The following is a 15,587-nucleotide window of genomic DNA, read 5'->3' as shown; positions in this document are numbered from 1 at the left end:
ATTGTACATGATGACTGAGTCGTGGGGATTGGTTCATAGAGTTCTAATTTATTCAGGAGAAGGTACTGGTACTACAGAAGATTTAAGTCATACCGAATACGTTGTAGAAAAACTAATGGAAGGTTATTATTTCAAAGGCCATTCAATCTATATGGACAATTATTATAACAGTGTCAAGTTAGCACATTATTTATTAGAAAAACAAACATACTGTACGGGTACTTTACGAGCCAATAGGAAAAATAATCCTAAAGCTATAAATGATAAAAAAATGAAGAAAGGTGAAGTAATTTATCAATATACAGAAAAGAGAGTTGGCGTAGTAAAATGGAAAGACAGACGAGATGTGATCGCAATATCTTCAGAACATTCACACGATTTGGTAAATATAACTGATAAAAGAGGAATAATTAAATCGAAACCTATTTCCATATTAAAGTATAATGAATATATGTCGGGCATTGACAGGCAGGATCAAATGCTTTCTTATTATCCGTGTGAAAGGAAAACGTTGCGGTGGTATAAGAAACTAGGAATACACATTATACAACTCCTACTACTTAATTCGTACTTATTGTATAATAAAATTGTAAAAAAAATGTCATTTTATGACTATTGGTTAAAAATTATTTCGACTTTATTAAATTTTGGGGAAAGTAATATAACCGAAAGACAACCAAAAAATAATAATGCATTACATTTTTCAAAAAAAGTACCTAAAAATAAAAACAACAAAATCATGTATAAGAGATGTAAACTATGCAGTTCAAAAGGAGTACGAAAAATGGCGTCGTTTTATTGTTCAATGTGTGAAGATGAGCCAGGACTTTGTCTAGACTGTTTCGAAGAATTTCACAGAAGTATATAAATAAAAATTATGTTTATTATTTTATTTATATTTATACTTATTTGTATAAATTATTATTATTAATAATATTAAAAAAAAAATTTGTATGTAACAAAAAAAAAGTTGAATTTTCATTTTACATTTTTGTGTAACCGCTGTATTGCAGTACTAACTACGCCGGTGTCAACACGTAGTTGACAGTATCAGGCGAGACTGGTTTTATATTACGGCTACGAGCGCACTAATGCATAATACGGTCGGCAGTGAACGTGTTAATCAATAGCAATAAACGTTAAACACTGACGATCAGCAATATTTCTTTCAGTTATTAACTAGTTTGGTCGATAAGGCCTCCATAATTAACACGGTAGATAATAGACGAATAGTATTTATTGAATATTGAATAATGTACATCTATAATTTTAATTAAATATTGATTTTTGCTATTTTTTCAGCTATAACTTTTATAATTTTTTTTGTTTATTATAATATAATATGAAAACTTTTTTTTAATTTATACAATTATTCCAAAAGAAATGCGTTTATCAGTTATTAAGTAGTATTGTATTGTTTTTAGTTTCATAAATAATATTGTAAATTGATTTCGATAATCGTGATACGATATCAATAATTGAAAAATATGTTGTGCAGCACTACTGAACATACTTCTACATAATGTACGGCACACAACTTTGACACCAGCTATTGGTAGAGATTAGGTCACATTTAAGGGTTTTACATTTAAAAAAAAAATAGGGCGTACTTAATTCCTAAAACAAACTACTGACATCTATCGCTTTGGGGCGCTACATACATGTAGCAAATAATATACTGTTTCTCTGACGACAGGTCGAGCTTGAACCATTTGGTGAGACGCTGCACTGTGGCGGTGTGTTTGGTCTATCTGTGAGTGACTGGAAACCCATCTTTATGACTTGCGGTAAGGTTGACCGGACTGTGAAACTGTGGGACTATATGAGGCGCACGTTGCTGCTATCTCAGCACTATGATGAGGACGTGCATGATGTAGCACTGCACCCAACAGGGTCATACGCGGTAGTAGCGTTTCAGGACCGAGTCGTGTTCAACGTTATATATGACTCTGAGGCACTCAAACCTCGTCGTGAGTTTCCCGCGGCCAATTGCTATTTGGTGCGATTCAGTTTATCTGGTCACATGTTTGCTGTCATAAACGACTTGGTCGTCGACGTCTATTGCTCGATTACATTCGACAAACGTTTCACGCTTACTGGCCACAAAAACAAGGTAATTTTGTGTGGAGTGTTTAAAGGCGAGGGAGAGTTATCATACATTTATATATGATCCTAACTATGGGTAAAAATTACACATATAGAAAACAAAAATAACACATGATAAAAATAATTATTAATATTAAAAATCATAAAACGAATCAATAATATTTTATTTTAATAAAAATAAAAATAAAAATAAACAAAAACGATATTTTTCTAGACAGTAAAAACTTGTTAAAGAATAAATAAAAAAATATCTCTTATTTCTTTACACAAATAAATAAAACCCTTTAAATACACAATCTTAATTTTAAACTTGTATAATTTTGTGATGTTGGACCTCGTACTGAATTTTTTTGCTTATATAAATATAATAAATGTCTTGCTACGAAAAATTAGATAAAAATGTTTTATCACTTAATTATATCGATATCAGTTTTTGTTATTTTTTTGGTAAGGAGAATGAGATAGCGACAAAATAAATATTTGTCAATGTGTCTAATGAAGTGGATAAATGGTTAATCATTTACTCTTTACTGGTTTTAAATTAGTATTGTAGAAAGATCAATTGGGCATAGTTCTTTCTTTCCGCGTAACTTATGCTTACGATCTATCCTAACTGAGAATGTAATTAATTTGAACACAAAAACTTTTAATACTAAATGATTTATAACTTGAGGATTTGTTATGGCTCACTGATTCATATTGTTATATACATTTTTGCAGCTTGCAAGTCAAGTTAAACCATTATAGATTAAGTGTATAGTCCGTAGTTTTGTTTACATTTTTTAAATAATATCTCTCCCCAATTACCCACATCAACCACATAAAAATATCCTTCTACTTTTAAAACAATTTAGATAAATCAAAATTTATATTATTTTTATTACATCTTATATATTATTAATATAAATCTAGCTAAAATTTAATAATTATCTTTACGTACTTGAATAAGTATTTTTGATAACTGATAAGTAAATATAGTAAGTAGGAGATTCTCAAAAAATGCTTGTGAGTTGTGATTATATTTTATCCGAATAGCCTTGACCATTATACAGAATGTTTGAATAACAGCAGTTTAAAATATAAGTAAATATAAATATATATTTAATTGAATCTTAATATTAGATCACAGATTTAGTTTGGGCCAACAACGACTGGAAGTTGGTTTCGTGTGATATCGATGGTCGAGTATGTATCTTTAATTTATATACAAATGAACATGTGACCAACATCAAGTTTTGGAAGAAGACATTTGTTAGCCTAGCTGTATCGAACAACATGAAACAAATCTACACGGTTTCACCTGATGGCAGAGTCAGGGAGTTATATAATCGAACGGTTTGTATCTAGGCACATTATAATGTTGATTCATGTCCAGATAACTAACTAAGATAAGTAGTGTAATTTGATGTCTATATTTATTAAAATGAAATTGGGTACTATTTTAAATATTATTTTTTTTTTTTGTCATCTCAGCGAAACATATTATAGTTTATGATATCTATAATAATGAATTATTCTAAATAACTTGATTAAACCTTTTTTAAGCTTAATTTTAGAACAATAAATGTGTTTAGGTGATTCGTGATAAAGATTTAAACCATGGTCCATTAAATACTATAACTCTATCCCGGACAGATTTAATGTTATTCGTAGCATGCCAATACGGTATCATATTGTCCCTGGCATTGCCAATCAAGTCACAAATCAAATACAAAGAATTTTGCATTCACAATAAAACTATATCAAAGGTGTGTAGTTTCTTTCCATAAATTAAACATTTAACAATTGCAATGTGTCCAACAGATGCGGTTAACAAACAATTCTACATTGATCACGTGCTCTGTAGATGGTAGCATTTGTATATGGAATGTACAAAATTCCAAGGGAAAGATTACGCACGCTACTGCAAAATTTTCAGATGATATTCTCGTTTCATCTAATTATTTGAAGAATAAATTTGAGACTGTTTCAATTTTAAAATTGAGGTTAATAGAATTGGAAAAAAAGAGTGAAAATGATATTGTCCAACTAGAAAAATCTCACGAAAGACAGTTACGAGAAATAAAAACCCAACATTTTATGAAAATGGAATTAGTAAAACAAAAAGAAAATGTAAGATTGATATAAATTAAAAGATAATTATCCGTGTTCAATGTTCTTGCCAATGTCAGTCTAACTGATTTTTTGGCAAAATAATAATTAATGGTTCCTGTTTAAAAACTATAAATTTTAAATTTGTATAAATGATAAAAAAGATGTTTATTATTTCCATTTAAAAAATGTTACAAAGGTTAAATTTATTTCCCAGATAAAATTATCATAGTTAGAGCTTAGAATTTGATCTTAGGCTTATATATACACAAGGTAATTATTTAGTCGAACAACACTCATTATTTCATATTTTTGAAAACATTTTACTTACATAATTTATTGTAGAAATAAAACAACATTTATTTTTAAATTTTATATTTTTTTTAAGATTTAACTTTTTTGAATAACATACAATTTTATTTTCATATTGTATTTTGATACATAGAACTGAGAATTTACACGAGTAGTTTTCGAATTATAGTAATTTTTAAATTTTGGCGAGCTAAATAGTAGACTAACGACTATCGTATCCCTGTATCACTCACCTCTACTTACAAAATAATCTAAAAAATATTCTGCTTCAACTTATGGATGTTATATGTTGTCATACAAAAAAGTAAAAACTTAAAAAAATATTTTTTAAAAATGTTCTTTTATTTTTGTAAATTATGTTAGAAAATATTATTAATAGATTCAATAGATTTTTATAACTATATGTGTTTAAACCAACTTAAAAAAAAAATATTCAATTAATTTAAAAATTAAAAGTTTAATGTATAAAGCTTTTTATTGATTTAGAAAATGGGCGAAACAGAAAGGATATTTTATGAATGTCCCAATAAATGTTTTTTATTTACTTATTCATTTTTAAGAGAAAAACGTTGAATATACTTGAGTATTCACAAAAGAATTTACACATTATAATATAATGAACGAAAATTTAGGTATGCACGATTCTGAAGAATTAATTATCGATGATACATTCCTAAATTATTGCATTTATCTGCGTATATTTTTTTACTTCGTCTATTATTATAGGGTGTCCCATATCAAGAATCAAATCATTCCAAATTATCGTTGAAAAATTAATCTATTGTGTTTGTTTTATGGACGTATAACAAAAAATATTATTTTCAGCGTTTAAGTTATAATCGTGATTTTTAAGCTTAAGTTACTGTGAACACAATAAAAATATTACAAAGAGAAATATTAACATAACTTTATATGTTTCAATATTTTCATTTATATATATTTATACATCATTTTGAAGAATTGTATTAAAAAAACACAATTTACAATTGTTTAAGGAAATGTATGCATTACATGTTGGTGATAGAAAATGTTTAGAAAATAAAATCGCTGATCTAAAGGAACAGCAAGAAACCAATATGCAAATGTTGAAAGATAGTTACGAGGAGCAGCTTATATATGAAGATGAAAAATATGTTAAGACAGAGAAAGATATATTTAATATAAATAATGATTTAAAAAGGTGAAATGTTTGATATACAGTTAGGGGAACCTCAAGAAGTTGAAAAAATTGCAGTTCCTTTGAAGATCGACTTATTGAGGTTCCATTGTATTATAATATTGGGCAGTAATTAATAACTGTAAACCACAATTTAGACAAACAGAAATAATTTTGACCACACATAAGATAAGTATGCAGGAATTAGAAAAAAAATTTAAAGAAAATTTAAAGAGAGAAGAGGAAATTTTCCAAAGAGTACGTATTGTCAAAGTTAAATACCATTGTAGAATATTTATATAATATATACGAGGTGTGGCTAATAAATAACGAGATTTTCTCTGTAAAAACTTTTTATTTATATTTTTTAATGGTTTAACATTTTTCCCCTTCTATATACTCCCCTCCATGTTTGACACATCGCTCCATTCTAATTTTCCATTGGTAGAAACAGTGTTGGAAATCCTTTTCTTGCAATGTCTTTAACACCTCTGTCGCTTTTGTTTTTACAGCTTCAACTGACTCAAAATGTGTGTCCTTTAACGCACTTTTTAGTTTTGGAAAAAGCCAAAAGTCGCATGGAGCGAGATCTGGTGAATATGGGGGGTGTTGAAGCACTGGAGTTCGATTTTTAGCTAGAAATCGCTTTACAGGTAAGGCACTGTGAGCCGGCGCATTGTCTTGATGCAAGATCCAAGAGTCATTTTCCCACAACTCAGGCCGCTTTCTTCTTACTTGTTCTCTGAGTGTTGTCAATACTTGAAGGTAATAATGTTGATTTACAGTTTGTCTCTGAGGTACCCATTCTGTCATTATTACACCCTTAATATCGAAAAATACGATCAACATGCCTTCAGTATCGACTTGCTCATTCGAGCTTTTTTCAATTTTGGTGATGCGGAAGTCTTCCAATGCATGGATTGTCTCTTAGTTTCGGGGTCATATTGGAAAATCCAAGTTTCATCGCATGTTATCACCTTTTTCAACAAATCTCGTTCATTTTCCATCCGATCAAGAATGTCAACGCAAATTTGTCGCCTACCGTCTTTCTGTTCCAGAGTGAGGTTTTTAGGCACCATTTTGGCGCAGACTTTTGTCATGTTTAATTCATCGTGCAAAATTTGTCTAACGGTCTCCTTGTCGATATTAACCATTTCAGCTATCATTCGAATACTCAGACGTCGATCTTTTCGCACATTGATTTTTGAAATGTTATCGTTAGTTTTTGAGGAGCATGGACGACCCACCCGTTGATTATCTTCAACTTCTCTACGACCCTCACGAAATCGTTTGTGCCACTCAAAAACACGTGGCCGTGATAGGACACTATCTCCATATACTTCAATTAATAAATTAAAACTTTCGGTCGCAGATTTTCCAAGTTTCACTAAAAATTTTAAATTAATACGTTGTTCAATTTTTTCGTCCGGCATGATTTCGACATTCAACACGTAAGAGGTCAATTAAACGACACTTACACATAGACTACAAAACGGAAACTGACTAAACTGATTCGATGCAGTGATATTCATAGATTATAAATATACTACCATTATACCCTTATCTACTCATGCCTTATCGCTAATTAGATAGTCTCGTTATTTAATAGCCACATTTCGTAATAATATTGTTTATAGTTCAAAGATGAGTTAAGCAAAGAAATGAATCAGTATGAAATTGAGATCGATGAATTTGACTACCAAGGTGATTGGGAAGTGTATGGGTTGTTTAATAATATTGTGCCTGAATATCAAAAGTTGTCAAAGAAAATTAAGAAAGTACAAAAGGAAGTCAATGTATTAAAAGTTAAAATTAAAACGTAAATACATTTTGAATGTTTAGAATAAAGAATTATAAAACATATATACGTTTTAGGGCCAAAAAAGAAGAAGAGGACTTAAAGTTTTTGATTGATAAATTTGAAGAAGACATTAAAAAAATGATAACTGAAGAGAAAATATTGGAAAAAGAAATTGAAGTTATGGAAAAGGCATTGAAGGAGTGCAATGTAACTATACAAGATAAAGATGAGTGGATGGATAATGAGAAATTGAATATGAAAGACGTTGAATTACAAATATTAGTAATGAGGTTCTATAAAGAAGAGCAAATAAAAGTTATCGATCCATTGAAAATGAAACTTGATGATTTAAAAATATTCCAATTGGCGGTGAGTACAAAGAATATATAAATTTAAAGGTATTATTTTGCGTTTCAATTACATTAATCACTACGGTACAACAATATTTTGTGCAGATGTCGTATTATGCACATGATATTGAAAAATTGACGATGGAAAATAACTTGGAATGTGCTAAGTTAAGACAAAAGATAAAATCTAAAAGAAAAGAGTTAAAACAAACTTTAGGAAGAATCAAAATAGGGGAAGCGTATATTAAAAACTTACAATTCGAAATATACTACATCTATAAGGGCATGGATAATGAAATCAAATTAAGAGATTCAATTAGAGTAAATTAAAAACCAAAGTTTATGATTTTAGTTATTTGGATATATTTTATACATACCTACTAAATGTCCATTGCTAGGAATATATTTAAGTTTAAAATTTGTTTATTTGCTTTTCAGAGTTTGCATCTTAAATTGACAAATATTAATTGGTCAGATGGAATTAAATCAAGTGACTTATTAAGACAGAGAAAGTTTTTAGAGACGGCTGTAGCCAATCTAGAACGCCGTCAAACTGTAGCTGTTGAACGACAGAATCCTTTGCAATTCAATATTATTGAGGAAAACCAATCTCTTATCCTGGTGGTTAATAAGTTGAGAAAAGAAGCAAAAACGAATCAATGCAAGTGCAAGGAATTAGAGTGTATAATAAAAGGGAAACCCGAAAAAATAAAAGAGGAAGAGGAGTCATTTAAATATTCTTGTAATGACGACTGGTCAATCGACTAATGACTCTACAGTTAATTGATGTTAATACCCTCCTTAGTTAGTTATGGAGTAAAACAGTAATTATTGGGTTTAATTATATTCAGGACATTCTTAACCGATTATTTTTACTGACTAAAAAATAATTCTAACCTCATCTTTTAAAATTTACTGGATATATACGATAGGTACTAAATTACAATAACTACCTATATAAGACTTATAAGAATATATAGGTATATCTGTAATATTTTAACTATGGATAATGGTATAATTTTAAAGAAAAAACAACGTCAAGCCTGCAACTATATCAGCTATAAAGTATAAAAATAATAATTATCATTATTAAATTTAATAATGTAGCATTAGGTACTGATTCTTGGTATACAGTTTCATCACTTATTATGTTTGTAGATTAACGCAAATTGGAGGTTAATCAACAGTAAACTGTTTTTGAAAACATGTGTTTAATCGTTTAATGTAAATTTTTCATTATCGAATATTAATTTAAGTTTAAACGTTTAATCACAGAATACATTTTAATAAATTATAATACTAAATTATATGTATTATTTAAAACATAGAATTAAATCAATTATTTCAATGTATATTAATTGTTTAGCATTATTGTTAAAAATTCAAATATAAATATACATATGCACTTTTATCTGATCAGCATTATTATACATAGAAATTAGATTTTATACTTTGCTGACAACTTTATTTGTATTATTTATTGATAAGTTTAATCTAAAATTAATAAATTGGATATTTTTTTTTATTAAATGATACATAATATAATTGACTATTGATATAATTTAACCACGAGTAAAATATTTTAATTTTATTTGAATGATAATTATTAGAATTGGTAAACTAATCAAAGAAAACAGTGAACTATATGACTAGACAGGCGACAGCTCAATTTGATCAGCAATTAATGCAAATTATGTTGTTTACTATTGGTACTATTCGTATCAATCTGATAACTTTATAAATTGATATGAAATAAAATATACATATTTCTGTATTACATTTTACTAATTTTAATTTTTAAACAGACTAAACAGTTCTTTATGTGAGTATGAATATTTTTTTTTTATATATTAAATAAGTAAATATTATAGGTACCTAAATAATTTGATGTTTATTATAATTTTTATTTATTTAAAGGAAATTAATTTTGTTTTCTTTCGAATTTCAATTGCTGTTAGATAGTAGTATTAGAATTTAATTCAAATATATATAACTAGATTAAATAAAGAAATGCGAATTATTATTTTTGGTTGCACATAGTCACGTAGTACACCAGATAACTTACCAACTTGGCAATACGGAATGAAATATATTTCTGTATTTTAATTTTTAAATAGATAACAAAATCAATTAAGTAATGTGTGTATAAATATATATTTTTTTTATAAAATAAATCAATCATAAATAATGTGATAATTTTTTCTTAATTGCATTCATGTAAAGAAAAAGGTTGACTAAGTTAGGGAAGTCCTCAAGCTCCTAAGAATAAGAAGCGAAGAACAACTGGCTAAGGATAGAGATTCGTAGTGAGTTGTGGTGGAAACGGTGATTGACATATAAAATTCATTATCATTTCAGCAACTACAAAACTAGCACGTACTTTTGATTTGATTTTGATTATTTTGTAATTTAAAACTATTTTGTTGATTATTTAATAAACTTTTTAAATTATTTATTTAAATTTGTTGAAGATCACCAGTGAGATTGTTAAATTTTAATTTATGCTCTGTTTCATAGTGACGTTAAACAATATACTCTTTTAAAGATAAAATAGTTTTTTGGCAAATTAAACATAACACTTTACCTTTATTATTAAAAATATAAATCCGTTTATGATTTGTTGAATGTACGATGTTCATCATAAATTTTACGTGTTTTTATTAATTTATAAAACACTTGAGCAGTTAATGTTGAGTATGCTCTCTATTGATCATCATAAATTACCATTCCAGTTTTTATTTTATTTTTAATACCTAATTGGTAAAAAAGTTTCTCGGTTCCATTTTTCAACGATAAAAAATCGCTAAACCTAATCTTTATGCGTGTCATCGGATTATTGGCCAGTAATAACCCTAGAACTTTTAAATATTGAATACATGTCATTTTATCTCTTATAGGTGACCAATAGTAGATGTCATGTTGAGTCAAAAGAAAAGAATTAAACGCACAAAATAAAATTCACAAAACGAATGCACATGAGTGAAATTGGAACTTTACTGGCTGAGGACAGTGAAGGTAAGTATTAATGATTGTAAATATTGGAGAACTATAATAAAATAGAATAAAATGTCCATAACGACAATAATCGCAATAAAGAAACCCTTTAGATCTTATCGGTAAGTCGAGTAACATATTTTGTAGGTCGCATACTGGACCATTACTAATGTAGGTAAAAAATGGTTACAAAGAGGTCTGTGGACTTTTCTCCCACAGAAAGATTATGTGAATTGCGGTAAAAAGTCAAATTGATGATGCCAATTAAAAAAAATATATAAATTTGATGAAATTGCATTTCAAAGCGGCCATAATGTGGTAATGTTTCTTCTTTGCCACTATCAACACAATCTGATTGAATTAATCTGGACGCAAGTCAATTATAGTCGTCGAAAAATAACACTTTCAAAATGGCAGATATAAAAGTTTTGGTATATACTAAATAAGTCTTTAAATGCAAATAGAGAATTGGGCAAAATGTACTAAACATGTAACTAAATTCAAGAAAATGATTTGATGAAGAAAGGTTTACAAGACGAAATTTTGGATCCGATTATTATCACAATTAATCATGACAATAGTTTTAAAATTGAGACGATGAGACATTCGTGTAGCAGGTGATCTACTACCTCGTTTTAGGTGTATCAGGTGATCTATGGTATTATATTAGATGTAGTTGGTGATCTACAATTATTATTACCTACTATTATATTATATTATATTATTATTATACTCACATTATCGCAGTGTCGCGGTGGATTCATTATGTTGCGATAATGATTAATGATATTTACAACATGACAACGAGTCATTAGCAATGTTGCTGATCCCGGATCCGTTAGTTTTAAATTATTCGTTGGCCGGAGTTTATCTATAACGCGTTCGTCTGAATTTTATAAAATAATTGATGAAAAATTAACTTCCAAATTACAGTGAAACGCCAAAAAAATGTGATTCCGAAACAAAAATTGTGATCAGAAAAAAACGGATGGTTTCTGGTAAACAACGTGAGTACTTAAGTTTAAAATGCGTTCAAAAAAGATGCCAAACATTCCAGTCTCTGCGTCAAGAAATACATTTTTTACTTATACGGATTTAAATAATAAATGTAATGTTTCGATAATTTAGTGCAACAAATATATATTATTATGTTGAATGTACTTACTACTTACTCTTACTTACTTACTACATAATCTATAATTTTATGGTATTTTAATGAAATAGTAAACCTAATTAAATGTGTTATTTATATAATTTTTTTGCGACAAATATACGTTTTTAATTTAACTTTGTGTTCTACTTTAGGTGGACTTCACCATCGTTTTCAGTGTACTACATTAGTTCAAAAAAAAAAAAAAAAATTATAAAAAAAAGGGTGTCCGGTAAATATAAATATACCTATTTTTGTTTTTAATTACCCGAGCAAGCGAATGACCCCGCTCGGGAATCTCCATAAAAACTCGAAAAATTTTATAAAAAATTGTGGCATCGACGTGTTTGGTGTTGAACTCTGGACGATATGTTTAGAGATTTGATATATGTGACCATTGTACCACATTTCACTTTCATGTAGTTTGATTAAATTAGCTATTTAAGAGAATTGTGAAAAACCATTTAACTTCGTAGGCTTATAACTTGAAAACTAAGTTCAAGCCCCAAATTCTGATTTCAATACTGTTTTTTTCATTAAAAAATGACTAAGTCCCCCCCCCTCAAAAAGGGGTGTCCGGTAATGTATAAAAGTTTCATTTATTAATAGTAATAGTAATACAACAATATTAATAAAAATGTTTTGTTTTAATTTTAATTTGTTGATGTTCACAATATGTATCTTGTATATGTATACCAAAACACCTAATAATGATTGGTTATACCCTCTGTTTTTTCATGGCAACTGATCATTTCAAAGTGAAGTGAATTTTGATATTATACGTTTTGAATAAGATACCGTGTAAATGACTGAGAACATTATAAAAATAATTACGTATTGTGATTGAAAATAATAGGTAGTATTTGGTAAAAAAATTTTAAAAAATATTTGGAATAAATACTCACGTTTGAAAAATATGTATTTTGAATAAAATATTCGGAATGCTATTAAAATATTTTTCTTTTAAGAATTAATAAAATAACAATTACTTTTGAGAAATTATAGCAGACTATTAAATATATTGTGATTGTAAATTTACATCTAATTTATTTCGAGATTTTGTTTTATGTGCTATCTATTAATGAAAACACGCGTTCCGCTGCTGTATTTGACCCAGGCAATGAAAAATAAAATTCAATAACTATTAATAGATAATCAAATGTTATATTAAGTTCTTTAAAATGTTTAAAAGCTGATAACTAACGTTATTCAAGTGATATGTTATGTCATTCTTCACTTTGTTCTTTGAAATATTTTTGAACATTTTAAATTTTTCAAAAAAATGGTTTTAGTCAATATAAATCATGTTATAAGTTATAGTTAAAAATCGTATTGAATGCTTTATTATTCCAAGTGATAATTGTTTTTGAGTGAGTGTCACCCATAATAACTCTTTTAATTCGGAATTATAATAGATCCATCCAGACCAATTGTAAATGTAAATATGGTAGATTTTATAAAAACTATCACATTTAGTTTCAAAATCTAGTTTAGTGATGTGTCCTTCCTCTTGAATTTTTTTTAGTTCATTTTTAACTTCAATTTTTAACAATTTCAATAGGTAGCTGATAAATATTGGCTTTTAATTTTCTTAATGTAGTAAGTAAGTTTTAAGTAAGTTGACATACTACAAATTTTAACCACAAAAAATACGATTTTAACCCACTATAAATGGATTTAATTCTGGCTATCTATCTAAATATGTATATAAAATCCAAATACCACTGACTCACTGATCGCTGTATCTTAAGAACTACTCAACGTACTAGGTGTGGCAATTAAATAACGAGAATTTTTAATTTTTAAATATTAATTTTAGATTTACGAAAATGTCTAACTCATATACAGTACTCTCCCTTAAGTCAAACACACTCGGTCCAGTGTTTTTCCCATTTCAGGAAGCCAGCCCCCCAACCCTCCTGTAAGTCACGAAAAGTCAGACTCTTCGACACCGACGTTACAGTACGTTAAATGTACTTCACATCCTGATAAAGATGTTCTTTCATTGGTTCCTTTAATTTTTGAAAGAGCCAAAAACCCAATAGAGCTATATTAAAGCGTTGTTATAATTCTACTGATCAAAAACTGTTGAATTTTTAGTGATTTGCACAGAGCTTGCCCATTTATAAATCGACGTGTAACATCTGGCGAATGACCTCTTTATCAATACCGTGGTCATTTGAAAATATTCAGATTGTGAGGCGTTGATTTGAACGCACCACCACTTTCAAATGTTTAAATGTTTCGAATTTTATCATTTGTGTTAGAATTTTTCCTCCGCATAACAGTTGATTAGTAAATCTTTAGAGTGAATTGGGCAGCCTATTATATTCAGATTAAATTAATTTTGAATTTTAGATATTAAAACTGACTGATAATCTGATCGATGACATATCGAATGAAGTTGTGGAAAATTACATTGGTTGTACCTTGTATTAAACAACAAAAATTAATATTTAGATTCTACATTGGAATACTCTATTTGAATCTTTCAACTATTATACAATTTACATGACTCTGCAGAAGTAGAAGTACTATCCCAATTCTTTTAATACACGTAAGATCTGGTTGGGTCATTTTGTTAGGATACATGATGACAAATAATGCAATATTTAGTTTTTAGTTTTAACGCCAACAAATAAACATTTTTTTGTATTCTATCCAAATATGGAAGTGACTCTAGGCATTATAATTGCTTTGTTATGATCTTTTTGACCACGTATCATCTGCAATTACGGTTTTCAAGGGACGATCTTGTGGCTTGCTTGTCTACGTTTCTGTATTTAATTACAATTTTTGATTGTCTAGCTTTTTTCATTTATTCCAAATTTATACTAAGTATATATTGACTAATTTCTTCATGAATATGTTGATAAGTAGGAAATTAAAAATACATATCATGTATATTGTATACCACAAAACTCTTCCAATTGGGAATATCCTTGTTCTGTGTTTAATATGATAGAGGTAACCGCTGTATTTATGCTGAATCCTTTTCGTTGTGGAGCTTCTGAATAAATATTTTCTATCGTATTACTCATGTTACATTTAAAAACAAATATGCTAAGAAACCCATTTTTTTCTTTTATAATTTTAAAGTCAGAAAACATACAATAAAACTTATCTTATTGTGTCGAATTCTTTGAATTGCCTTGAATAAATATGCTATATCAACTATCATTCTGCTTTAAAATAAATATCTATTTTTAAAAATATTATATTATATAATTGACGTACATAAGAATATTTTGCGCGTGGAGGTGAGTTAAAATTGTGAGTATGTGACTATAGGATGGGCATGAAGTCCAAATTTGATTCAAATTTTTATCCGAATTTTCCGAATTATCCGGATTTATGGATTTGCTTTTTATGTGATTTACAATTATTTATAATGTATGGTAAAATTGTAAAATAAATAAATATGGTACACCTATGTTCGAAAAATATGTTATAGAATTAAATTTATTAGAATATAAAAAAAGAGTAATTGATCAGCAAAATTGAGTTGAATAATCCGAATTATTCGGATAATCTGCAAAATCCGGATTTAATAAATCTGAATAATTAGGATTTTTGAAATCCGGATATGCCCAATGTAGTAATCCGATTTTTCCTTGTTAGTAGTAC

At 28.1% G+C, this 15,587-nt stretch overlaps 1 protein-coding gene across 1 annotated transcript; it reads left to right on the top strand.

Annotated features, from left to right (window-relative positions):
- The first annotated feature begins 10 nt into the window (after positions 1-10).
- On the top strand, positions 11-8,584 carry LOC113557768 (cilia- and flagella-associated protein 57-like). The gene is made up of 12 exons (XM_026963323.1): positions 11-218; positions 306-382; positions 1,697-2,113; positions 3,229-3,441; positions 3,681-3,854; positions 3,910-4,218; positions 5,505-5,689; positions 5,824-5,923; positions 7,303-7,484; positions 7,541-7,835; positions 7,922-8,137; positions 8,255-8,584. Exons 1-12 carry the CDS (start codon positions 11-13, stop codon positions 8,582-8,584), a joined length of 2,706 nt encoding a protein of 901 aa, XP_026819124.1.
- The last annotated feature ends 7,003 nt before the right edge of the window (positions 8,585-15,587 follow it).

This window comes from Rhopalosiphum maidis, chromosome 3 (genome assembly GCF_003676215.2).
Source record: "Rhopalosiphum maidis isolate BTI-1 chromosome 3, ASM367621v3, whole genome shotgun sequence".
In the NCBI taxonomy this organism is placed as follows: domain Eukaryota; kingdom Metazoa; phylum Arthropoda; class Insecta; order Hemiptera; family Aphididae; genus Rhopalosiphum; species Rhopalosiphum maidis.
This window is presented reverse-complemented; position numbering and strand designations above follow the sequence as displayed.